This window comes from Ammospiza caudacuta, chromosome 23 (assembly GCF_027887145.1).
Source record: "Ammospiza caudacuta isolate bAmmCau1 chromosome 23, bAmmCau1.pri, whole genome shotgun sequence".
NCBI classification, from domain to species: Eukaryota; Metazoa; Chordata; class Aves; order Passeriformes; family Passerellidae; genus Ammospiza; species Ammospiza caudacuta.
This window is the reverse complement of record NC_080615.1, coordinates 2195789-2223116: the sequence shown is the minus strand read 5'-3', so window position 1 is coordinate 2223116 and position 27328 is coordinate 2195789. Positions and strand designations below refer to the sequence as shown.

General features: G+C 51.1%; 1 protein-coding gene across 1 annotated transcript; it reads right to left on the bottom strand.

The window, feature by feature from the left end:
- Positions 1–6340: 6340 nt before the first annotated feature.
- On the bottom strand, positions 6341–26058 carry KCNJ1 (potassium inwardly rectifying channel subfamily J member 1). The gene is made up of 3 exons (XM_058819026.1): positions 25970–26058; positions 23829–23899; positions 6341–11211 (listed from the first exon to the last, which is right to left on the bottom strand). The coding sequence occupies exon 3, from the start codon at positions 11186–11188 to the stop codon at positions 10073–10075; it is 1116 nt and encodes a 371-aa protein (XP_058675009.1). The 5' UTR covers positions 11189–11211; positions 23829–23899; positions 25970–26058; the 3' UTR covers positions 6341–10072.
- Between the last annotated feature and the right edge of the window lie 1270 nt (positions 26059–27328).

Genomic DNA, 27328 nt, shown 5'->3' with positions numbered 1-27328 from the left:
CTTTAGAACCTGTTTTGAACTGGATTGTGAAGCTTTTAAACCCCACTGGAAGAAGGAGCTCCCAGCTCAAGCACTTGTTTGATGCTCTAAACTAGGCGATAAGAAATCCTTCCAGAGCCAAGCACCTGAGATCACTGCTGTCCAGAATCCCTGAGATCACTCCTGTCCAGAATCCCTGAGATCCTCACTGTCCAGAATGCCTGAGATCACTCCTGTCCAGAACCCCTGAGATCATTCCTGTCCGGAATCCCTGAATGCCAGAACCCCTGTCCCATGCACACTGGTGCCTTCCCGCTTTATATACCTAAAAATTGTATTTTAGCCCTGAGGATGAACTTCCAAACAGCTGCAGATTTCTATCAGATTGCTGTAGCAAAGGAGAGGGATTTCCCTGTGCCAGGACAGGGGAAAGGGATTTCCCTGTGCCAAGACCTTCCCTTAGTAAAAAGACAGATTTCTCATACTCGTGCTCAACAAGTACATTTTAGTCCAAATGAGACATTAATTGTGAGGTAAATCTGCCATAACTTCTCCTGATGTATATATTTAATGTGAGGCTGGAGCTGCCCAGCAGTGTTCCATCCATGTCCATGGCAGGACATGGCTGGGCCTGAAGCTTTGTTCTCCAAGGACGGATGGACCCAGCTGCTGTTTCGCACCTCTGTGTCACAGGGAAAGAGCCATCAGTCTGTAAATGCTGCATGAAAACTGCCAGCTTCACTTCATTATCCTATTACAATAATAGAGTTTTTACAGGCTGCTTTGCTGTGCTGATCCAGTATTTTTAATAACTTCTGTGAAATTAGTTGGTGAGAATTCAGCTTGCTGCCTACCCAAGTCTGTTCTCCCACATCAAACCCAGTGTGGCTGCATTTGGTGTTAATTAGAGCTGCAGTCCAGGGCCACGTCAGGGGCTGTGTTTATGAATTCACTTCAAAGACCTTATTTGTATATTTTTGCACAATACCCAGCATAACACACACATGACAATTTTCATCTGTGAAATCAGAACTCGCTGCAAATAAAGCTCAGACCTTTCTGTCAAATCAGAAAAGACTTGAGAGACCTCTGATTAAGGTCGTTTGGAGAATGACAACATGTAATTTAGCTTGTGTGTCCTGATTTTTTCCACTACAGAGGTAGAAATCCCTGCACATGAAGCTCAGATTCTTCTATTATATCAGAATAGAATTAGAGATCCTTGGCAAAAATCAGCTCTTCAGGCTCCAGGAGCAGCAAACAGAGCCTGACACCAAAGAACATGAAGACCAAGGGCAGAGCAGTTTTGAGGCCACGACAGCAATGAGCCCCTGAGCCCTGCAGCCCACAGGGAGAGCTGCCCCAGGGCCTGTCCTGTGGGGCAGGGATGGCACAGGGTGGGCACAGATGGATGTACAGCTGCACAGCTGGCACCCACCCGACCGGACAGTGACTGCAGAGGGAGGGTTTGGCCAGGGGAGGTGCCATGTGAGGGGACCGTGCTGCTCCAACCCGGCCCACACAACGGGACCGTGCTGCTCCAAGCCGGCCCACACAACGGTACCGTGCTGCTCCAACCCGGCCCACACAACGGGACCGTGCTGCTCCCAACCCGGCCCACACAACGGTACCGTGCTGCTTCAACCCGGCCCACACAACGAGACCGTGCTGCTCCCAACCCGAGCCGGCACAACGGGACCGTGCTGCTCCCAGCCCGGGCCGGCACAACGGGATTCCGTCCTGGAGCTCTCGTGTGAAGCCGCAGCGGTGGAGGAGGATGAGGAGCCCGGGGCTCTGGCACTTCGGGGCGATTTCACCACCAGAGCCGGCTCCTTCCTTTCCAGGAACTGCTGCACACTTGTTATTTGCTTTGGCTCTGCGGGGTTTGTGTCTGCCGGAGCTGTGGAGCCCCGGGCTGGGCGCCCCTCCCCGGCTGCTGCTGCTGCTGAGCCCGGCACGGCGCCCGCGGCTGGGGGGACACGGCCAGCCCTGGGACACGGCCAGCCCTGGGACACCAGTGTCCCCAGTGTCCCCATACTGGGCTGGCAGGGACACGGCCAGCCCTGGGACACGGCCAGCCCTGGGACACAGGGTCCATGTTCCCGGTGTTCCCGGTGTCCCCAGTGTCCCCAGTCCGGACTGGTGGGGACACAGCCAGCCCTAGGACACCAGTGTCACCAGTGTCCCCATACCAGGCTGGGCACAGGACCCGTGTTCTCAGTGTCCCCAGTATCCCCATACCAGGCTGGCAGGGACACGGCCAGCCCTGGGACACAGGATCCGTGTTCCTGGTGTCCCCAGTGTCCCCACTGTCCCCAGGTGGGGCTGGGCAGGGACATGGCCAGCCCTGGGCACAGGGTCTGTGTTTCCATGTCCCTGAGCAGTGGCTGAAGGGGGCTGTGCTGGGAGCACTGGCAGAGGGCACCTGTAGAAATCTGAACACCTTCCCTGGGGCTCCCTCAGGACCCATATATAGTACATACATATCTATCTATCTATCTATCTATCTATCTATCTATCTATCATATCCATCTGTCTGTCTATCATCTATTATATACACTTGGCACACCCCTGGAAGTGTCCAAGGCCAGGCTGGATGGGGCTTGGAGCAATGTGGGACATTGCCCATGGCAGGGGGTGGGATGGGATGAGCTTTGATGTCCTTCCAACCTAAAGCACTCTGTTATTCCACATAGATTTATGTATATTTCATAGAACAGTATATATATACATATATATATGATACAATTGTGTGCGTGTATTTATAGACACATTTGATACAATTGTGTGTGTATATATACACTTATTTGATATAATTGTGTGTGTATATATACACACTTTTGATATAATTGTGTGTGTGTATATATACACACTTTTGATATAATTGTGTGTATATGTACACATTTGATATAATTGTGTTTGTATATACACATATCTGATGTAAAAGTCCACTGAGGTGTTACAGTAAAACAAATTAAGAAGGGGATTCAGCTTGGGGCAGATGTTTCTGTGGAGGATTTAAAACTCAAGGCTGACAGGGAGCTGAGCAGCTCCCCAAACCCTCAGCCAGCACATTCCAAGCTCTGCAGACCCGTGGCAGCAGCACCCAACCTTGCTGTGGAATCTGGGGAGCAGCATCCTTGTCCATGAGGGATGGAGGGGAGCAGGGGGCCTGGCATAGGGGTGGAAGGAGATGAGCTTTGAGGTCCCTTCCAGCCCAGCCACTCTGGGCTGGTTCCACAGCAGTGCTGGGGGAGCTCCAGGCACAGCAGCACGAAGGGATGTGTCCTGGGCTTCCAGAACCATCCCCAGGGATGTGATGGCTCTGCAGGCCCTGCACAGTGACAGTGACTCCTGGGGGTGCCTCCCTGCTGCACCAGGAGCTCTTCAGAGCAGGGGGAGCTCCATCTGAGCAGGAGCCTTGGGCACTGCTGTGAACTGACCCAGCGAGGCCTCAGGGCTGTCCCGGGGTGCTCTGTGGTGGAATCATGGAACCAGTGAGATTGGAAAAGCCCTCTGAGGTCACGGAATCCAAGCATTAGCCCAGGACCACCGTGCTGTTGGGTGTTAACATCCAGCTGGGGAAATTGAGGCACAAAGCAGAGAGCTGTGTCTGGTCGGGCGTTCCAGAGCACAGTTCCCTATGGAATACAGGTCTCTCCAGACCCAATCTCTAATCTAGCTTTATCCTTCTCACAGAGGGACAGCAGCCAGGAATTGAGACAAACTAGCTGAGATTTTAAAGAATTCGTTCCTGATCCCCCTGTCTGTGCTGGGTGCAGCAGCAGCCGATGGTTACAGCCCCCAGCCCTCCACTCACATGCCAGCTCCGAATTCACTGCCGAGAATTCCCAACGCTTCTGTGAAGGGCTGAATACACCCTGCAAGCACGGCCCGTGCCAAAACCGAGCCACGAATGCATTGAACTTTGTGTAATAAAACACGCAACAGTTCCAATAAATTCTTGCTGTGCTTTTCGAGGCTGCCGCTGTCGCCCCGCGGAGTTTGGGGATGCGGAGCGGCCGATCCGCGGGTGAGCGCTGCCATCCTGTGGCGGCCGCTCAGAAAACACCGCGGGGATCGCGGCATCCCTGCATGCCCGGTGGTCCCGGCATCCCCCATGGTCCCCAGCATCTCCCATGGTCCCGGCATCCCCCATGGTCCCCAGCATCCCCCATGGTCCCTGCATGCCCGGTGGTCCCGGCATCCCCCATGGAACCCAGCATCCCTATGCTCCCCAATATTCCCTGTGCTCCCCAGAATCGCTGGGCTCCCCAACATCCCTGACAGTCCCCATCATCCCTGTGCTCCCCAATATCCCTGTGTTCCCCAACATCCACGATGGTCCCAGCATCCCCAGTTTCCCCAGCATGCCTATGCTCCGCAATATTCCCTGTGCTCCCCAGCATCCTCGATGCTCCCCAACATCCCTGTGCTCCCCAGCATCCCTCATGGTCCCCAGCACCCCTGTGCTCCCCAGAATCGCTGGGCACCCCAACGTCCCTGATAGTCCCCATCATCCTTGTGCTCCCAACATCCCTGTGCTCCCAGCATCCCTGATAATCCCCATAATCTCTGTACTCCCCAACATCCCTGTGCCCCCAATATCCCTGTGCTCCCCAATATCCCCTGTGCTCCCAACATCCCTATGCTCCTCAAGATCCCTGTGCTCCCCAATATCCCCTGTGCTCCCAACATCCCTGTGCTCCCAACATCCCCATGCTCCCCAGCATCCCCGATGGTTCCCAGCATCCCCATGCTCCCCAGAATCCCCGATGGTTCCCAGCATCCCCATGCTCCCCAGAATCCCTGTGCTCCCCAACACTCCTGTGCTCCCAACATCCCTGTGCTCCCTAGAATGTCTGTGCTCCCAGCATCCCTGATAATCCCCATAATCTCTGTACTCCCCAACATGCCTGTGCTCCCAGCATCCCCAAAGGTCCCCAGCGTCCATGTGCTCCCCAGCACCCCTGTGCTCCCCATCATCCCTGTGCTCCCAACATACCTGTGTGTGGATGCCATGGGACAGAGAGAAACAGCAAGCGTTTCTCACAGCAGCTTGTGAGAAGATATAGAGAGCTGGAAAGATGTGATAACTTGTTGACTATAAACAATTTGCAGGTGCTGTTTTTCTACTTTATTTTTCTGTTCCTCTCAAGGACAGTGCGTGACAAAGATGTTTCTGTTAGTTAGCCAATAGAATAGAATCTATCATACCACTCTATAAAAACTGTGGTTCTTCTGAATAAAGCCTTCTTTGCCTTTTCTACCATCCTGCCTCTCGCCTGTTCCTGCCCCGGCCCCAGCACACGAGTGACACCTGTGCTCCCAACATCCCTGTGCTCCCCAACACCCCTGTGCTCCCAACATCCCTGTGCTCCCCAGCATCCCAACCTGTCTCCACGCTGGGCTGTCACAAAAAATGAACCTGGTGATTTTGCACAGCTGCTTGGGATGTGGTTGCCCAGGAGAGTGAGGCTTTAATGCTTTTTTTTGCTTAAATTTGGCCAGCGGTGTAAAAAAAGGAGACACCAAGTTAGTCTGTCCCATCTCCAGCCTCCCCTCGCTCATCCACCTCCCCTGAGCAGGCAGAATTTATGAATTTATGTGCAGCACTGAGTTTGTTCAAGTGAAAGTGTCCCCAGGCAGATGTTTCCACCACAGGAATGTCAGCCTGGCTTCAGGAAATATCTTTTGTGTCTGTTTGAGCTTCCATGGAGAGAGCTTCAGCCTTCCTCACCCCTGCTCCACTGATGCTGTCACAGGGTTAAATGTGATTTAGGGCCAGTGCTGGTGCTGTCAGAGGTTCCCCAGGCTGCAGCAGGAGAATTCACCAGAGGTTTTAGGAACTTGCACATTTTCCCTCTCTGCTCACATTCCTGGCCTGGTGCTGTTTTCTCTCTGCCCCTGTGGGGAGCAGGAGCTGGTCAGCACCACGACCATGGACCAAGGCAGGGGATCCTGGCTGCTCCCAGCAGAATTCCCAAGGGTTTGCCTGGGAGGGGGAAGGGGAAGGGACACTTCGGCTGCCACCACTGGTGTCCTTGCTTCCTGCTGGCTGGTTTGGGGTGAGCAGCAGAGTTTCAGGGAATTGTGTCCAGGCAGGAGCTATGCAGGCATTCTGTGGCAGCCTGTGAGCAGTGCCTGCCACAATCCAGCAGTGCAAGTCAGTGGGAGCATCTGAACAGTGTGCCAGGGGCTTTTGTTGTTATTATTGTTGTTATTATTATTTAGAGGTGTCTTTTCACCAGCTCCTCCCAGAGCATGTGTGCAGACAGACAGCAAACCAGCACATGTCAGTTTACCAAAAGCAGTTATTTTAATTCATGGCCCTTTCTCCAGCAGTCAGCAGGATGCCTTATTCATTTGCCAGCAGGAGGGTAAATCTATTTCAAAATGACTGAAATATTATGCACAGCTTGAATGAGTGTTTAAAATAAATACAGTAGAAGAAACATGTTGTTTGTGAAATGAGAAGATAAATTAAATTTAGTGCAGACACATTATTCCCAAGCCTGGCTGCTTGGCTTTCCCAGTGAAATCCTTCAAGCCTTAATCCAGCAGGAATGGTGTGGTTTGTTGCCCTGAAGGGCAGGCCTTTCTCCTGAGGCCTTTGCAGGGTATGGAGCAGGCTGTCAGCTCCATGGGGAGCCCCAAAGGCAGGAGGGCACCCGAGGGAGCAGGACCTGGGCAGAGCTGGGGGAGTGAAGCCCTGCCAGGGTGAAGAGCCCGGCCTTTGTCTCCCAGTATCAGCTCTGTGGTTCCCTCCAGCCACTTCTGCTCAGCAAGATTAAGTTTATTTTCATCCTCTTAACTGAACTTTCTTTAAATGGCAGCAGGGGTGACAGCCCCCAAAATAGCTTTTCTCTGGAGCGTGTCCTGAGGGGCCTGTCCCCGATAACCTCCTTCCTGACCAGGCCTTTATCTGCAGGGTGACAAACTGCTCTCCCTGGACAGCCAGAGGAAATTCCACTCATTGTTGTGCTGCTGCTGGGCTCAGCCTCAGCTCTATCTGCTGCTGCTGCTGCTGTGGGGCTGCCAGGCCTTCCTGGGGTGACAACCACGGGAGGCTGACTCTGGGATTCCCAGCCAGCTCCCAGCATCATCCCGCTCCAAGGGAGCCTGACAGCTCTGTCAGCTTTGGATCCATCCCCTCGAATCTCCTCTGCTCCTGGATCCCTTCCAGTGACACAAAAATACACAAAAGAACAATCACCCTTGCCCTGGTGCAGCTCCCTGTGCTGCGGGCTCCAAGGCAGGTGGGGCTGTCAGCACAGGGAGCACGGGCAGCCACCCCACAGGGGATCAGGTGGGGGTCAGATATTAGCACAGGTAACACCCCACAGGGGATCAGGTGGGGGTCAGATATCAGCACAGGTAACACCCCACAGGGGATCAGGTGGGGGTCAGATATCAGCACAGGTAACACCCCACAGGGGATCAGGTGGGGGTCAGATATCAGCACAGGTAACCACCCCACAGGGAATCAGGTGTTTTCTCAGCACAGGTAACCACCCCACAGGGAATCAGGTGTTTTCTCTTTGAGCTGTGGGAGCACTCCATGCTTCTAGAAATGGAGCAACACCTCCTCATGCTCACACTGCAGGGACAGAGCAAAAGGTTCCATCACAGGTCAGAAGAACATTGAGGTTTAGGATTTTGAGGAGCCTTTCCAGGGGCAGTACCTGAAGCGCATTGTTTAGGGACCCTCCAGGCTTTGGAGGTGTGCACCACCTCTTGGGCAGGCATGCAGAGCATTTGATTTCTTTTCCCCACTAGCACTAACATTCCAAACCAGTACTTAAATGGGAATTTTCCCTGACTCCTCATTGCACAGCTGGGTTTGACCTTTCAAATGGATTTGCTGTTTTTGTCCAGTGGGGACACTTTTTCTGCTTCTATTAAAGGCATCTTGATGCATCTCCTCTCCCAGGGGTAAGAGGGTTATGAGCCTTGAGCCCTGAAGTGCCACTTTCTGGAGACATTGCACCCAGCGAACTGCACAGGAAGCCCTGGGAGGAAATGCAGCAGCAGCTCTGGAAGGATGGAGCTGCCTTTTGGTTCAGACCACTCTGGGACTCTGGACACATCATTTCACTTCCGTGCTCCCTCTGAGATTTCTGTACATGACCACTGATTTCTAGATGTTTGTTCTGGGGGATCAAAACTGCCCTTCCAGGCTGATTATATGAGGGGCACTAAGGTGCTGTGGTGATTTGGATTGTAGAATATTTTTTACCCTGTTGGTTTGCAAAGTTGCAGTGCAGCACAATGAGAATATCAGGCAGTATCTGTGAGTTACCTCAAAGGTCTCACTCCTGTTCTCCATGCTCAGTTTTGGCCCTGGTGCAGCCACTGTTGGTAGCTCTGATGTGTGGTGAGAGCAGAACTTTGTGTGCTGACCTTTCCACCAGAGTGGAGAAGGGTGTGACAGTGGTGCACAGAGGAAAGAGTGACACAGCTGAGAATTGGCTTTTAAAGTGCTTTAGTGACATAACTGTTCATACCATTGCTGTATCTGTACAATGTCAGTGTTTGTGTCCCGTGGTACAGATGGCAATTGGAGATACAGAGCAGAGTGATTTGTTCTGAGCCAAGAGAGGAGCTCACACTACACTGGCACCAGGACCTGAACACTCCTGGTTCCCAGAGTTTGATTTCCATACTCACACTGTGCTCATTGGCAGCATAGCTTTCTCTTGTCATCATCTGACCTGCTGAATTCTCCCCTTCTTTTAAAACCACTTAGTCCAGCAGCTTTTAACAGGATTTCCATTTTACCACAGCATTGAAAATTGATGAGTTGAGTAACATCACTGGGAAGAGTTCCCAAAATCTCTTTGGTCTGCCACTAGGACTCTCAGTAACAATGAATTGGGGTGAAAAGCCCTGACTGTGAGGAAGTAGAAATTCACTAAAAAGGTGTTGAAGCTTCTTGTTGCATTTATGTCAAAAATCAGCCCCAGAAAATGTTCAGCACTCCTCAGCTGCCACTGAGCAGGAGTTGTTTCCTGTAGGGATGCACATTTGGTTGTGGGGGGATGAACAGTTTGGAACCAAATCTAAAGTCAAATGTTGGTAGGAGGCTCCTGGGCTCTGTTTTTGTTTGAACAGGACCTTTGTGCTTCAAAGGGGAAGATAATCTCTGTTTGCATTGGGGATTTTTTGGAAGGATACATCCAGAGGTGGGAATTTCCTCTCTTCTCCCACTGGAGGGCTTTCTGCCAGGTGTGAAGGAATGAATGTGTTCTCCATCTCCCCACCTTTCTGGAGAGTTGTCTTCGAATGGTTCCCTATTCCCCATCCAGGCAGCTCCTGGGGCAGTGAAGAGCAGCGGAAGGCTGGGACAGCTGGGAATAAGCTGCAAAATTCCTTTTGTCCCAGAGTGGGTGTCTGCTTCTCCTTGGGTTTTCAGTTATCATTTCCATTTGGCTTTTTGCCTGAAAGGAGTCAAAGGCTTTCAGAGGGGAGAAGTCACATTTTGGAGTTGGAGATGCAGCAGCTTGGCCCAAGCTCTGCCTTCTCTATTTCCTAGGCTTGTCCCATCCCTTACTGCTCTGTCCTGCAGCTGTACCAGTCCAAAGAAAGAGGGAAGGAATTGTTCCAGAACATTCCAAGGTGCTCAAGTTCCAGAGCCAGAGACTCTGTTTTCATAGAGGACTTTGGCAACCAGAAAATTTTTTGAGGTTTTGGCTCCTAAGTCCTTTAGGTTTCTTTAAAGCCTTCTGTTTCACCTTTTCACATTCTCCTTCCAGCAGCTGTGTATCTTAATTGTCCTAAAATTTCTTTCCATCTTTTCAGGCTTTTAAACACCTTTGCACACCTCTGAAAACTTCAATGAGTTGGACACTCCAACATAGCAGCTTCATTAAATGTCCCATGGATATAAAAATATAAATTCTATGAAATATATATAGTGTAGTTAAATAGTGATCACTGGTATGCTGCTCCTCTTTGATTGGAGGCTTTTGAGGAAACAAATGCTGGGTTAGAGCAAACCCAAACCTGCCTTTCTGTTTTGTTTTACTGATTATTTATTAATCCTCTCAAGACTGAATTCTCTCTGAAAACTCAGCCCCACGAACACCTGGCACTACATTTTTGTGTCGCTGGTTTCGTTGACTTCAGACAAGACAAAGCCAGGATTGTCATAACCTTTCTTCTCTTTGGCTTTGGCTTCCTTCTCATTGTAGAGGCAGAAGGCACAGTGGGGAGTCTCCACGGCCACTGTCTTGCTGAAGTTCTGGAAGTCCACTCTGTATTTCCCTTCTTTGGTCTTGGACACGATGGGAGCGAAGCGGTACCCCCAGAGCACCTCCTCGGGGATGTAGGACGTCCTCACCTGGCAGGTGGCACTGGTGGCCTCCACGGTGCCATCCAAGAACACCACCAGCTCAAAGTCCTGCTGCAGGAGGGTTTCTGCTGCCATGTGGAAGAAGGGGCTGTTCTTGTCTATGATGTGGTAAATGGTGAGGGGCGAGATGAAGAAGAGATTCTCGTTGCCAGCATCCACCACAAACTCAATGTTGACCTGGTCCAGGATGATGGTCTCCCCCTCGGGGGTGATGGTGGTCCTCAGCAGCTTCCCATAGATGTGGCTCCCGATCAGCAGGCTCTTGCGGAGGTTGGCCACGCGGATCAGGAGGCAGAGCTTCCCCCCACGCTTGCTGATGACAGCGTTCTTGCTGAACGTGATGGTCTTGGCCCGGTTTTTGGACCTGGAGATCTTGGCCAGGATGGCCCCACACATGAAGGAGTTGATGATGACACCCAGGATGGACTGGAAGATGAGCAGGAAGATGGCAGTGGCACACTGCTCCGTGACACACCTGAAGCCATACCCGATGGTCACCTGGGTCTCCAGGGAGAAGAGGAAGGCTGAGGTGAGGCCGTTGATGTTCTCCACGCAGGGGGTGTGGTTGATGGAGGGGTTGAACTCCGGCAGGTCTTTGTGGATGTAGGCCACGACGTACCAGAGCAGCCCAAACAGGAACCAGCTGCCCAGGAAGGCCGAGATGAAGATGGTCATCTTGTACCTCCACCTGAGGTCCAGGATGGTTGTCCATATGTCGATCAGGAAGACAAACCTGGACTGCTCCACGTTGCCAAACTCGATGTTGCACCTGCCATCCTTGGAGACGAGCCTGGCGCGACGCCGGCTGCGCTCCCGGAGGCGGCTGCTGAAGCGCTCCCGGAGGTAGCTGAACATCCCCAACTGCTGCTGACAGGGCTCTGCAGGGCGAGAAACAACCACCAGGAGGGTTTAACCTCTGCCTGCAGCCAGGGGAAACTCTGACACAGGCCCTTGATTAGATCAAAGTTATATAATTTGCATATTTTCCCGCAGTTGGTGGGGAAGAGTTCCAGTGAGCTAGGGAGGAAACTCAAGAGTTCCTTGCCTGAGGAGCATTCCAGCAAAACCCAATCATTTAGGCTTGCTCAATAAACTCTGAGCAGTCAAGTGTTAAGATTGTCCTGTGCTTGGTTGTGTAAGTGAAGCCTGGAGCAGCTATAACTCCATCATGGGCATGTGTGGGGAAAACTGCTGGGTTTGGAGACCTCTCTGCCTTTCAGGAGATGAATCCTGGTCTGTTGATGCAGTTTTCTGTGTATCTTGACATTAGGAGACCCTGGATGAAATGTGGATAGGAAATTTAGGGACAAAGGGGAGCAGATGCAGAAGGCATAATTAAGGCAGACAAACAGTTATTTTTAGCATTCTTAGAGATGGGTTTGGAGGTGTGAAATTCAGACCCTGGAATCAAACAAGCATCTCAAAGAGGATTATTAGGTGAGAACAAAAGAAAATATGAAACTCCAGCAAGAGAATTGGGGTGTTTGATCACCACAAAGGTGATGCTAAGACTAAGAATGGATTTCTGAACCTGATGCTTTAAAGGAAAGTGTATCTCTCTGTCCCTCTTATTTTGTCCTGTATGTCTAACCATGTTAACAAGAGGCCCAGGGAATAAGAGTCATTGATGGAGAAAATGCTACAGATGTGTTCAGACTGGAATTTGGATCACCCTACGTCTGAAAAATTCCAGTGTTGGAGCTCCTCAGACACACAGATGTGGGGAGAGGCTGATGCACTGCAGAGCCAGACACTGCCTGGGGTGTTCCTGGGCCATCCTAGGGCCTGATTTTGACCCAAAACTTAGGAGTGTTCTCAGAAATGATTGATTTCTGAGTTTATCACCCTTGAAGCATAAAATGTGTTTGATTGCCAGAGAGGATGTTGGATTAGTGCACAGTGAGCCTGCCCTGGACCCATGTGCGCCTTTTTCTCTTGCTTTTGTTGAACAAAATCCTTCTGAGTGCCTGAACGAGCTGTGTGCTGTGATCATGTGTCCTGGGGCAAAATGCTGCAGCTTCCACACAAAGAAAGAACTTGAGGGGAAAATATTCCCAGTGCTGACTCACACAGGGCTGTTCTGGGCCTGCTGGGTGTCTGAGGAGGAGAATCCCCAGCCACACAGAGTGAGGGTTTGGGTTCCTGCAGCTGCCAGGGGATGCTTCCTTTGGGAGAGCTGCGAGTGCACCTGGAACGAGGAGATGTTGAGGGCTTTGTGTTTCTGTTGTTACTTTACCTTCCCAATAGGGAGGGACAGTAAAACAAGCCTTAGGGATGACATTTTTAGAGCAAGCTAAAGATGCTACACCCTTATCTCAAACCCTGCCTCCTATCACCAGCCCACCCAGGCTTCCTTTTGGTCAGCAACAAAATGCTTGGGCTCAAATTGGTGGCAAGTGCACTGCCCAAGTTTTGCTTGATTTCACATGCTTAAGTATTTGTGGCAAGAGCTGTTTACCTCTCCTAAACTCTAAAAATGAGTTAGAGTTGTATCCAAAATGAGGATAATCCCAAGTGAGTTGTTAGACACTGGAGGGAGTTTCTTGTGAAATTTGTCTCATTTAAATGCAGCTATTTAAACTGTGTGCCAGTTGTACAGCTGACACAGGGACTCCAAGTGCCCCCTCTGAGGGTCCCCTTGCCACCACAACAGCTTTATGAAGTCAAGAATTGCTGCTTGGCAAGGTCCCTTTACCCTGCAATATTAACTTAGAGAAGCTGCCTGATGTCTCAGCTGGCTAAAGCAGAAATCCTCCCACTGGACCCAGTTACAGGCACCAGAAAACACCTTCACAGGGGTCAATCAGGAGCAAAGAGAAAATATTAAATGATCAAGGACGGAGTCTAAGTACAAAATAATTGCATTTTGTACAGTCAGAAGTAATTCTATTATTTAATGTCCTTGTTAGTATCAGCAGCCCTAAGAATAAGCTCATTTCTATGTCTCTTACAGCTGCCTTCTTTCTGCACTTGGACTGAATCACCTTCCTCCCCTGCTCAGTAAAAGAAAGAAATGAAGGTCACTTTGTACTGTACCTTTTCACCCTTTTGCTGTTGAATTTATTGGTTGCATATGGAGCTGACAGAGGTTAAACTTTAAGCCTGTATTCAAGGAAAGGGGAATGAGGTCACACTTTCCTGAGCATTTCTCAAGTTTTATTTTCCTGATGCATTTTTAATATGTCCATGTTAATGCATATTTTGAACAGAAATAAAAGATTCCTGTGCAACACATTAGTCCAAGAAATTTTCCAGGGTTTAGGCTTACTGTGCAAAAGCACCCAACTTCAGCTGGCCCTTGTGTTCATTTTCTGCACGAATGTGAACATTGGCTTTACCAGAATGGCAGGGTGAAATTCTGGGATGCCTCACCTTGTACATAATGAGCTGCACTTGCACTCCTTAGGCATAGAGGGCTCCTGACCTCAGGGAATGGGTGTGCAGGGGAGAAATCTGCAGGAATTCTGGTTTCTGATCTGCCCATGTCCTCACAGCAGGGGTGATGACAAATTACTGTCACAGCTCTGATCCAGCCTCCACTGACACCTCCTGGAATTAGGGTGAGGATCTGGACATGCAGCTGAACAGATAACAGCCACAGAAGAGCTGAGAACAAGATGCTCAGCCTGGATCCTTGAAAACAGGTCCCCAACTCCACCATTCTTCTCCTGCCTCTTTAAATTATCCATGGCCCCTTCTGAGGCTCCTTTACAAGCCCCGCTTAAGCTACCCTGGAGCAGATCAAAAAGGCAGAAGAATTACACCTCTCTTCAGGCAAGTCGACAAAGGAATTCTCCTTTCAACAAATCCTTTGCCCCCACACACAGCTGAAATGTGTTGATTTGCTTCAGCAGGAGAAAAATTCCCTCCTGGATAAGCATGCTGTGAGCATATCACCAACTGTCTGGAGGAGATTATATAAAGTTATATAATACAGCAATTAAAAGCCTGTTAATTCAAATCAGCAAAGGTGCCTGACTACCTGCTAGCTAATGTTTACCAGGATATGTTTCCTGTTGGGCCCAAGTAAACAGGGCAGTGCTGTCTGTGTGGAATGCTGTGTTGTGGGACTCAGGGAATGCTGCTGTCCCCAGGCATGGAGTGTTTACAGAGGGTGCCCTGCTCAGTTCCCCAACAGGGGCACATTCACCAATAAAAACTCCAGGAACAAACACAACCTGTCAAGGTTAGCTGTGGAAACAAAGAGGTTCCATTTCCCTGGCCCAGTCTTGTTTTTCCCAGTGATCACCAGAGGAAGGAAAAAGTTCCATGTTTCCATTCTCAGCTTTCCCAGCACTCCAGCAGTACCTCCACCCCAAATATCTGAGCTGTTCCCTGTATTTCTGCCTGCTCTCTGCAGCCCTGCAGGTGGGTGACACCAACCCTGGCAGGTCTGAGCAGCTGGAGCTCCTCTGCTCCCTCAGGAATGTTACTGAGTGCTTCTCTTTGCCCTTGCTTCCTTTCAGCTGGTCTGTTCTGAAAAGTATGGACATGGGGGATAACGACATTCAATTGTTCCTTGGGTAAGTTTTAGTGCAGGGAATTGGCTTTAATCCCAGCCACGTGCAGCCCTTGAGGAGATCAGAGGGGGGAGGAAGGAAAAGGTGTTGAATGTTTGATGGGGGCCTGATAAGAGCAAGGTTCCATCTCCTGCTCTGTCCCTCAGTTTGGTGTCTGTGGCTCCAGACTCCTTCCCTCCCTGCAGCAGAGGGTGATGGAGCCAGGCTGGCACCAGGGATCATTAGGGGGAGACAGAGCAGCTCCTGAGCCCGCAGCCTGCCTGGAAACATCTTTGTTAGGGATTCAGAGGAAGTTCTAAGCAGCTTAGCTAGAAGAAAGGGGATACAGAGTTAAAGGATTATTTTTTTTTCTTCAGTCCTGTTCAGTTCTTTGCAAAACTCAGATCTTCTTTCAGTCCTTTCTGTGTTTTTCTTTTTGTTGAACTTTCTCTGAACAAAGTACGTGAAATATCCAATTCCTAATACCTTATCAAATCCGTTTTTATTAGAATAGCAAACTCTAACACTTACTCTGATGGTGTTATCTGCTGGCTGCTCCACTGCTGAGCCCTTTGGGGAGGAGAGCTCCTCTGCCCTGTGCCAGCTGCCCTGGGCAGGGCAGGAATGGGGCAGGATGGGGCGGGATGGGACGGGATGGGATGGGATGGGATGGGATGGGGAGAAGGAATGGGCCTGTTGGGATGGGATGGAGCAGGATTGGGGCTATTGGGATGGGATACACCAGGAATGGGCCTGCTGGGATGGGATACACCAGGAATGGGCCTGCTGGGATGGGATAGCAGTTGCACCATTCTGTCTTGTTGCTTATATCAAAATCAGAATAAAGGACTGCCACAGAAAGCTGAATCAATTGGGAGTGGAAGAAAATCTAAGGTGCCTGCAGCAGCCAGTTGGCCTTGGGGTCTGTCTGTAGAGAACCTGATTGGAACCATCCTCTGAGCATCCTGAGGGACACATCTGCCAAGGGACCAGACCTGCTGGCACTGGCAAGGTTCCTTCTTGGCCCTGGCAGTGCCACCATGGAATATTTATCCTTGGCAGCAGTTGGAGCTCTGAGCAGTGTGGCTGTGCCTCAGAGTGTCGCCTGACATGCCAGCTCCATGTGGGAAATGTGATCCTTCCATCCGGCTCAGAGCTAAGCTGGAGCCTTGTCACAGCTCCAGCCCAGTGACTGCATTTGCCTAAAGCCCAAGTGGAATTTCAAGTGGATGCCCCACAGGATCTTATCCCCTGCCTTGCCCTCTCTCCCACTGAACAGAATTACTGTGAGCTCTCTGGGCTGCCCTTTTCCATCAGGACAGGCAGGGGGACACCTGGGGGCATAATCCATAATATCCTCTGGGAAAATGGAATATCCTTGGAAGAGGCGTGTCCCAGCCCAGATTTCTGTGGGAGCACACAGCTCTGTGTGAGCAGGGAGAAGGGAGAGGTCTCAGAGCTGCAGGAAGCAGGACTGGCCCAGCCAGGCCAGCAGGGCCATCATGGACTGTCCCCTCCCTTCCCCTGCTCATGGCCTGACTCTGTGGAGCAGAACCCTGCCAGCTCTGACACCTGTGGGATGCAGGGACTCCACAGGAGCAGTTGGTTCCTCAGGGGACTCAGGCACCCCAGAAATGCTGCCCTGCCCTGCCCTGCCCTGCCCTGCCCTGCCCTGCCAGGGCGCTCTGCCCCTCTGCCTTACATGAGACCTTCTCACTGAGCCTGGCACCTGTTCTGTAGGGTTTGGGGCTGATGTGCTGCTGCTGAGCAGCCCCAGTGTGACTTGGGTGCCCCTTGGAGCCACTTCCATCATATTTCTGTGATAACAAACAGTCACTAATTCCACCCATGCTGTGGCCTGTACACATGGTTTGAAAGGAGGGGCTGCAGTTCCACCCCCCCAGATCTGAAGGGAAGAAATAATTCCCTCATGGGAACACAGGGCAGTGAATAAATGAAAGAACAGGCACTGCAGCACTGGGGACTCAAGCAAATCTTGTTTTCTGAAAGCTTAGGAGTGTTTGGGGTCCTCAAAGGTTAAAATATTTACCTCAGATGTATAAATAAAGGATTTACAGCAATAAAGACATTACCGTCACTGTTAGCAATTAACAATTCTGTAATTAGTGTTGCACAGAAATTAATCCAGGGCTGCATTTGCTGGGGGAGAGCTAAAGGCTCCAGCAGACTGAGAGCAAAGGACACATCCCATACACAAACCTGGGAAGGGTTTGGGAGAGGAGAAGAAGCAGAATTTCCTCCTGTCCTGGCCCTTGGAAACCCCTCTGGCTGCACAAAACCATCTGCCAGCATTCAGCAACAATCCCTTCCCAGGCACCAGGGCCAACATCAGAATTGGGTATTTTTGCAGTGCCAGGTTGCTTCCATGGCTGGCCTGAGCCTCCTGCTGCTCCTTCTGCTGGGACAGGGAGTTCCCAGGCACCAGCTCAGGTGCAGCCACGCTGGGATGTTGCCTCTGCACACACAAAACTGGGAGCTGAGCTGTTTCTCCAGCAGTATTTCTCATTTCTATTTTCAGACAAAAAGGTTTCCACTGAAAATACTCAGGTTTTAGTAGGAAATTGCTGTTTAGAATAAAGAATTTCTCAAGCAAATTCTATCTTTTGGGATTTTTAATTTGGCAAAAAAATCCCCATAAATAATTCTCATTGCAGTACGCTTGAGTGTGACATGTTGTGGTTGCACGAGAAAGAAATAAAAAGGGATTTCACTCACCCTCAATATTGCACTAGATTTCTGTTCTACTTTAAGACAATTGATTTTGATGGGCTGAGGAGCCTGAACATAAAGGCTTTTGCTTTTAGCTGAAATGTTTCATGGAGAAAGGCAGGTTTTGTGTGCTCCTGCTCTGTGTTGCCAGACAAAGGCACTGCCCCGTGAGTGTGCGAGAAGGGCAGATGGAAATGGGCTCTCACCTGGACATGTGGGATTGATCTGAATGCAGTGAACCCTCAGCAGCAAGGCTGGAAGGCAAATGCTGCACAAACACCCCCAAAAAGCCACAGGGGAAAGGGGCAGAGTCATGTGAGCCAGTTGTGCACATTGCCCATGCTGGTGTTCTTTGCTGAGCACTTAAGTGTTGAATCATTAACTCCCGTGGTGTTTCTGCAGGCTGGCAATGTCAGGCGTCAGTCACAGCTGCTGCAGAGCCCAGAGGCAGCTGGGGCTGGGGACACAGCAGGGACAGACTGCCAAGGCAGAGGCACCTGTGAGCAGGGCCAGGGCTGACCCTGCTCTGCCCTCAGATCGCTCAGCACCCAGCACTGCCTGGCAAGTGAAAGCTCTGCCCCCATCCAGGCTTCCTTCCCAAAGTGCTGGAGGATTTCTCTGATGAAAGCTCTGCCCCCATCCAGGCTTCCTTCCCAAAGTGCTGTGGGTTTATCAGATACTGCTGTGCTGCTGGCTCAGCCAGGCCCCAGTGCCGGGGTGGGGGCAGAGAACTCAGCACTGGTCACCTCAGAGGTGGGGAAAGGGCACAGGAGAGCATTGAAGCCCCTCTGGGTCACCTCAGAGGCTGGAGAAAGGGCTCTGCTCCCCCAGGGTACACAGGGAGCAATGAAGCCCCTCTGGGTCACCTCAGAGGGTGGGGAAAGGGCTCTGCTCCCTCAGGGCACACAGGGAGCATTGAAGCCCCTCTGGGTCACCTCAGAGGGTGGGGAAAGGGCTCTGCTCCCCCAGGGCACACAGGGAGCATTGCAGGCCCTCTGTGTGGGCTCTGCACAAGGACAGAAACCACACAGCAAATCCTGAGGGACAGAGTCCCCTCATGGTGGCCCAGAGAGCAGTTCCAGCTCTGGAGCAGGGACGTGGGAAGGGCACTCAGAGCACACCAAGGGCCTGGCTGGCCCTGCCACACCACACTGATCCTCAGGGCAGGGTTTGGTGGGAGCCAAGGGAAGGGCAAAGAAAGCCCAGTCCTGTGTGGGACTGCAGCAGGAAGGGCTGCTCTGGGGTTTTGGGGTACAAAGAGCTGCTGGTAGCCCTGGTGGTGTGAGTGGGGTCTCTGCTCTGCTGCCATCTCTGCCCTGCTCACAGTGCCAGGGAAAACCCCAGCCAGGCAGGGAATGTTCTCATGGAATGTGAAGAGCACTGTCCTCACCTGAGGCTGTAATTCCAGCCTTTGGTGCTCACCAAGGTGACTTTGGTTTCCCAACTCCCCCTGTGCAGCCTGGCTGGGTGCCAGGAGCCCGAGCAGGGCACAGAGGCCTGTCACACTGCTCTGGATCAGCCAGACTCAAAGCCTGCTGTGCCAGGTTTCCAGTGGGAATGGCAGCCCCTGAGCAGCTCCCAGACAGCAGGGTTGGAGAGGAAAGACCTGGGGATGTACAGCAGGATGGGATGGGTGGGAGCTGCCCCTGAGATGGTCATGGCAGGATGCACTGGCCTGGAAACAGCAGGTGCTGAGCTGGGGCCCTGACTCTGTGTGCTCACATGTTTCCATCTCTCTCTAACTCCTAGTCCCTGTCTGCAAAGGAAATCACAATCATTTCTCTACTTTACATGCAAGTTGAGGCTATTTTAGGGCTGAGGCTGGGGTTTCAGCAGGTGCTGTTTTAGTGCTGAGCACCTCTGCCCTGCCCTTTAGAGTACTGCAGCGGCTTCAGTAGGAACTGCAGGGATCCCTGGGCAACTGTCAGGGATTCTGGGACTTTTCAGGAGCACTGCTGTGCTATAAATAGAATTTATTGTGATTTGTTTCCCACAGAAGGCAGTTCTTTCACATTTTATCCCTTTCCTCATGTAAACACAGACCAAAGTGAGGGAGGCTTTCTCTCAAGATCAAAGTGTGTGTGGAACTCTTCCCTTGGATCATTCACAGCACTGCACTGTGTGTGAAGCATTTCCCAGCTCTGCCTGTCTCACCTGCCAGGGATTAAAGGCTGCACTGCAGCCTGAGTTCTGTGCTCATGACTTAGCACTGCACATCCCCTTCTTTAAATAACAGCACTTTCAAAGTAAATCCCACAAATACATCATTTACACAGGGCTTTTCTACTCTTAGTTCTTCTGCTACTGTTCTGTCTGTCCCTGGCTCTGCTGTTGCTTGGATCTGGCTTTGTTTTGCAGTTGAGTTGTCCTTGTTTCCTGAATTTCTGTGTGTGGGATCAGTGTCTCTCAGACAGGAGTAGTGACAGACCCTGAGCTTCATGCTCATGTGCCAGGCTCCTCTCAGTGTGTCCTGCCTCTCGTTCAGGAGTTTCCCAGCAGATGTGTTGAAAGGAACATCACTCCAGACTTGCTCTGCATTAATAGACATTTTGGACTTCAGCTTCTGAACTCACTTCTTACCTCAGAAGCATGAAGGCCCTCCCTGATATCTGCAGTCAAAGTCAGCTGGGCCACAGTGGCACCACAGGGAATGGGAGAATCAGGGGGGACAATGCAGCCTCTTAATTCTCCCTGTACCTCCAGAAAGCAAAGAAACCTCTGGTGATGCCACAGAATTGCTCAGAAGGGAAAGGATTTGTTGCATTCCTGCACAGATGCACTTTTCCTTTGGATAATACAGGTTTTCTGCCCTGTGAATTCCTTTGGCTGCCCATGGTACAAGCTGAGCTGACATTGAAGCACATCAGGCACTCCCTGGAGATTTTCCCTGCTCCCCTTTTGCTGCGTGGCCCTGCTCTCCTGAGCTGCTGCAGGCTGATGCTCCACCTTGAACCAGCCCAGCCACCAGGAGGATTCCTGCCCATCACAGCTGCTCCACACTGGGACTGATGGGTTTTGTCCTGCCCCTGATTCCCAAGATTTTCAACAACATCCATTCCAATCTCACCTCAGCAATTTCCATCCCTCAGCTCTCCCTGGCTGCCTCCCCAAGGTGTGGATAACAGCCCAAATCCCAGGGATGAACAGCACAGCCTCAGCCCCTGCTGTGGCCTTTAGGCTTAGGCTGGGAGAACCTGGCTTCAGAACTTCCCAGCTGAACCCAGAGCTGGTAAAGGCATTTTGTGCTCTTTCATACAGGGTCTGATGAAGCAGATTTTGTCCATCTGGATTAGAGTCTGCTTGTGCCCAGCAGATTGGTTAAAATGTTCCTGGGATTTATTACAGTTTAATGCCATGGAAGCTAAACAAATTTCAGGAACAATTTTGAGGCTCAGATCTCAGCAGGCAGCTATTTGCCTAATGTCCTACTTTTTCATACATCTCCTGCAGAAAGAAAATAGCTTTTAGTTACACGGGAACCTGATTATTGCCTGAAATACTGGCACTGCAAATTGCCCCTTTTCAGGCCATTTCTTGCTGTCAGGGCATGCTCAGTGCCCTTGAAGGTGCTGGGGAGCACGAGCTGCAGATCTAAAGGCAGGAACACTCTGCTTTGCCTGGGATTTGCAATATTTCACCAGCAAGGCTTTTTCTATCCCCATCCTCCAGTTACTTTTGTGCTCCTAATTATTTCTAGGAGTGTAATTGACTTGCAAGACATTCTTGGCTTGCAGAGTGCAGGGAGTGAATTATTGACCCATCACATGGGTCATTGATGTGAGGAGACGTCAGAACAAACTGGGTGCAAAGCAGCTACTCTGCATTCCTAATAGCAAATGTAAGCCATTAATAACTGTGCTGCCTGCTGCACTCAGAGCCTGCCCAATTTGGGTTTGACATGCATATGGCTGAGTTCATCCTCAGTGTAATTTGAAATTTATTGGGCACGGACTTCATCTCCTTCTGCCGCTTGAAAATCTCTCCTGTGCCGAGATGTGCTATGCTAATTCCAGACTTTATGGCTGACTTGAGATGTTACATTTGAAAAATCAAATCCAATTAAATCAACTTATTACCAAGGTCAGAGACCAGCATTCAGTGCATTCATTCCTTGCTATTTCACAGCAAGGAGTAAACTTAGGGAGCAGATTCTGTCTTAACCCAAAACCCAACTGATCTGTTCTAATCAAATGGCTTTTGGCTGCAGGACCTAGGAAGTGCAGTCAAGTGATAAAGCATTCCCAGAGTCCAGCTGAGCTGAGTTCTCAACTTCCCACTTTTTTTTGTGTATTATGGGACAAATATTCTCCTCTTTGTGCCTGTTTCCCCATCTGCTCATAAGATGGAAGAGGAAGGAGGGGGTTGGGGGGATAAATTCAGTGACTGCAAAGTTTTGAGTGTGGAGCTGTGGGCTGGTAACAGCATCAGCTTGCTGTAGTCAGAGTTGGAATGGAGCACAGATTTTAGGAGACTCTCAAGAGATGCCCCTTTGCTATATTGGCAGGCACCTGTTTATTATCTGTGAAGGGAAAAAAGTTCTGAGAGTATAAGATCTCAATATTCTCAGCAAGGAGTGAAACAGAGGGGAATATACAATGGCTTTTGGAGGGGGACAAATATAAAGCTGATTTGCAGATCCTTTTGCAAATTAAAGTCTTAAGTTTGGATTTATGATGAGCTCCCACACTGTGCAAGGCTTTGTATTTAAATTACACCATCACCAAGTGCCCAGTGGCTCTTTCTGCCTCTTGTTTTTCAGCACCTAATGCAGTTCCTGCAGGAGGTCCTTATGTTCCAGACAGAACGAGACAGAAAAGTGAGAGCAGTGTTGACCTCTTGGACTCCCTTTACTGTTTCATTTCCAGGGAAAAACCGCTTAACCTGTCCAGGCATCTCACATCCTTCCCACTCATTTAGGAGCTTAAATCTGGATGGAATTTTCTGTGGTGGTGATTCATTCCACCAACCTGAGGGAACTCATTCAAATGACTCTGGTGCCTCAGAATTCCTCTCAGCTCTCACAAACAGGCATTTCAAAGTGAATTGTTTCAAACTTCCCCAGATCGTCAGCTACACAAGCAGTTCTAGTACCAAGATTCCTATTTTAAGTTTTTGCTTCTGTTAAGTACCTAAGTTGAACCTGGAACTAAATTACTTCCAAAACTGAAGCTCTGACCCCAGCCATTAATGAGCTTTTAAAAATCTTGTATCAGTTGTGCCACTTTATGTAGGATTCAATTATGCAGCAAACCTCAGATGTTATTTGAGCTTTCCAAAGTTCTACTAAAGTGGTGTAAAACCCATGAAGGATTTACTCTCACCTCACTTTACCCCTTCAAACGTTTGAAGAGCCCAGGCAGCTCGTTTAAGAGAGGCACCAGAGCTCAGTTTAAATTTGAGGCTGGAGGAGCTGCTCTTCATGGTGTCTCCTCTCACCCAGGGTGACAAGATTAGACACAGCCCCCAGATTTAAACAAGAAAGAGAAGTGAGAGGGACTCTCTGGATATTAACAAACCTCCACACACAGGCTGGTCATTCAGGTCCCAGCAGCTCTGCCCTGTGATGCACATTTGTAGAACTGCCTGGTTTTCCCTTCGGGATGGGCATTCCCAGGCTTTGAGCAGTACCTGGCAGTTTGTTACCCGTTCTGGGGTCCCCTGTGCACAGCTCTGCCCACAGCACACCCTGGCTGGGAGGGTTTGTTAAAGTCCTTTGCCTTTCTCATGGAATGCTGCAGAGGAAACAGGTTCCCATGTGCCTGCCCTGCTTTCCTCCTCACCAAACCCCAGCCATTTCAAACCTCCACCCTGGGCAAAGCAAGAAGGGAACAGACCCTTACCTGAGGGAAGCTCAGCAGGGAGGGTGAGCCCTCATCAGCCCCGGGCTGCTCCCAGCTCCTGCTCTGGGGACAGGACTCCTGATGGGGCACCCAGAGCCTGGGACTGAGCTCTAAAGCTCCTTTTCTCTGTGGGCAGGCTGAGCTGCACTCCAGGCAGGATGTGTGGTGCAGCTTTGGGACTGTGTGCCCAGGGCACACACAGCGGGCACTCCTGGGGCAGCCTGGCTGGGAAGGGGAAACTCCTGTGTCAAACTGCCCTCATTCCTGCTCTAATCCAAAGATTTGGGGATGTGCCTTGGTCACAGGGGGCTGAGGTGAGCTGCTGAGCCCAGAGCAGCCCTCTGGAGCTCTGAACTCCTCTTGGGAAGGGCTTTCCCACCACCACCCCTGCTATAACCGCACAGTTCCCCTGGATGCGCTGCTCACCAGTGCTGGGCTGGGTCCACAGGGCTTCTGCCAGAGAGGTGAATTCCCAGAGCTGCACTCTTACATTTCTCCTGTCGAGGACAAACAACAAATCTGGATGGAGCTGAAACCCAGCAAGAACCCCATGGCAAGAAAATGAAGCATGGGAGTCTCCTTCCCCCACCTCCCACCGTTCCTTCACATCCAAGCACAAATCCATGATTAAGGCTTAGTGCCCTTTGCCCTCATCCTTCCCCACTCCACACAATGCTCCCAACAAGCAGGGCTGTGTTTCCAAGTCTCCACATGCTCTCCCCTCAATGTCTTCTGGCCAGTCTAGGCTCTCTCTGGAAGCAAGGACCTCCTGCAGGAGCTGCAGCAGATGCCAAGCAGTAAAAGGCACAAAGAGCCACTGGACAATGGACTGAGGTACTCAGAGAGCCCATCCTTGGAGTTCCATGACCTCTGCATCCAGCTCCTCACTCAGGTGCTCTGTGCTGCTTTGTCCAGCTCCCCTGGACTCTGCCTGGCAGAGCCTGGAGGGCTCCAGCAGCCCCAGCTGTGATCAGGGACATGGAACCAAAGGCTCTGTGCCCATCCCAGGGACATTCCCTGTGCCACAGGCTCTGTGCCCGTCCCAGGGACATGGAACCAAAGGCTCTGTGCCCATCCCAGGGACATTCCCTGTGCCACAGGCTCTGTGCCCGTCCCAGGGACATGGAACCAAAGGCTCTGTGCCCATCCCAGGGACATTCCCTGTGCCACAGGCTCTGTGCCTGTCCCAGGGACATGGAACCAAAGGCTCTGTGCCCATCCCAGGGACATGGAACCAAAGGCTCTGTGCCTGTCCCAGGGACATTCCCTGTGCCAAAGGCTCTGTGCCTGTCCCAAGGACACTGCTCTGTGCATGGAGAACACCTGCAACTGTGAGAAGTTCTCACACTGCACCTCTTTGGGCTTTTGGGACAGAGTTTAACTCCTGAGTGGCAGCTCTCAGATAAGCACCTATGGAAAAAGGCTGTGCTATAGGAAATAAAGGCTGAGTAGCAATGGCCACTTGTTCCTCTGTGATCATTCAAACCATTACCTGGTTATTTTTGTGATTCTATAGGGGAGATTTTCCCCTCTCGTGCACTGAAGTTGCATGGTGCAGAAAATTGGTTTGTTTAAGCAAGAGCTCTTATAGTGTCTTTCATCAAATGTTCTCTGAGAACATTACTAATAATTCATTAAAGCAGCACTGTCAGCTGGAACACTTTTAATTACCATTTTCTGACAAGTCAACCCTTAAGTGGTATGCCCTGATTTTAAAATTTATTACTAACACATATGCAGATTTTTCTCTTTCCCTGCTGATGTTTATAGGGGATGAGAAAAGCAATTGACTGTGAGATTAAGGAAGTGAACCATGCACTACACGTTGTCATGCCCAAAATGGAAGAGAATTTAAGGGTGGTTACTTTTTTTAACTTTAGAAGTTTTGAGAACCTTGTTCCTAGAGCTCTGAGCATCTTCTGCAGCTGAGCTGGGGGGACTTGTGCTCTGAGCTGTTGCTTCTGGGGAACTGAAACACCTCCCAGCTCAGGTAGGGCTGCGGAAACCCTGGGCTGATGCTCATTAACTGTCCACTTACACACACTTAATTAGCCCTGTGGTTACTCTGGAGTTTCACTCTGAAGCCCAGGTGGCTGCTGCTAACCCAGGGTTAAACAGCAGTGCTGGCAGCTCTCACACAAATCTAACATGCCCTGAGCTCATCCCAGCCCAGTTTTTCACAGAGCTGAGGCTGAAGGCCCCTCTAGCCTCGTGGCACTGTCAGAAATGCACTCAGCATTCCCAGAGAGGAGCAGTGCCTGAGCTGCCATCAGCTGCACTCGGTGGCTGAGGGGACTCCAGCACATGCAGAGATTTTTTTGGCAGTGTTCTCCTCAGTAGCTGCTTAGTGGGAGCAGAAACAGAGGCAGAGAAGTGGCAAAGAGCTGCCCAAGGAGAGGTGAGCCAGTGACAAGGCAGACTAGAATCCACACATCCTATTCCATACAAAAAAAAGAAAAAAAATTTTGGTTCCCTTGCTGTAGTCCTGACATGGTAAATTTGTGCAAGAAGACAGAAGGGACAGTCTAGAGAAATATGGTGGGGAAGCAGTAGAATATGCCCCTTACCTTGTGTCTCAGCCAGTGCAGAAGGGAGATGGGAGAGGAGCTGCCTGTGTCCCCCAGAGCAGGGAACTCCCACAGAACTTGGGTCCAGCAGCTCCTGCATCAAGAGAAGAGAGCCCAAGGCCCTCCTTGGCTTTTATGTGTGGCTGTGGCAGGTCACACTGGCTGCCAGCTCATCTGTATGCAATGGCTCATTAATGCTGGGCCTCATCTGCACGGGGCATGTGGAAGGCAGGGGAATGGGCTGCAGGAGGGATGGGGAGGCACTGAGGAGCTGGGCTGCCAGAGTTAAACAGTAATGCGGCCTCACCTGGGGAGCTGAGCTCCTGCTGCTGCTGCCCAACGCCCCAGCCTCGTGTCCCAGCCCAGCAGCACAGGCACAGCACGGGGGCCTTGGCCAGGTGTGAGCTCCAGGCTTTGAATTGCATGGGGAGATGGTTTGGCAAGAACCAGGTGCCTCTTGATGCCCCCTCTATGCTGCAGAACCCTCTGCAGCCTGGTTTAATGGGGCTGTGCTCTGGGAGCTGGCTGTGTCCTTGCCCAAACTCCTGGTCTAAACCTCCCTCATATCTGAGCTGAACCCCTGAGTCCATCTGGGCCCTTTGCAGAGGGAGGGCTGCAGGAGTGACTTCAATGGGGCTGCAGGAGTGACCCCACTGCTGTTCACTCCTCAGGAGTGACCCCACTGCTGTGGGGCTGCAGCAGTGACCCCACTGAGGCAGCAGGATTGACCCACTGGCGCTGCAGGAGTGACCTCACTGGGCTCTGCAGGAGTGACCCCACTGCTCTTCACTCCTCAGGAGTGACCCCACTGCTGTGGGGCAGCAGCAGTGACCTTACTGAGGCTGTTGCCTCTCTCTCTGCACTGCTGTCACCTTGGAGCTTAGAGAAATGTCCATCTTTTGTAGTTCTCAATCCTCTGCATCCTGAAGGACCAGGTGACCAAGGCCTGGGATGATCCCACCCACCTGCAGACATGAAGTGTCTGGTAAAGCAGTTCGGGCTCCCTCGTGCCCAGGAGGCATCTCCTCTCCTCCCTCTCAGTCCAAGGCTGCACTGCCTTGTGGAGATGCCCATCCCTTTCCATGAGCAGAGGATGGCTGGGGCAGGCTGTACCCCTGCTGTAAATGAAGGAGTTCTTCCCTCAACAACCCCAGCCTGGAAGCTGCTCTCCCCTTGGGGATAGAGCAACAAGTGCCCAGTGCCTCTGGCCACCAGCAGGGACAGCTGCAGATGGGATCCTCCAAGGCCTGAGGAACTTGGGAACAGGTTTGGATGTTCAAAACAAGTTCTGTAACAGCTGGGCAGAGCCAGGTGTGCTCAGAGTGAACAGAGGAGCTCTGTGGCTCAGGGAGGCAGTGA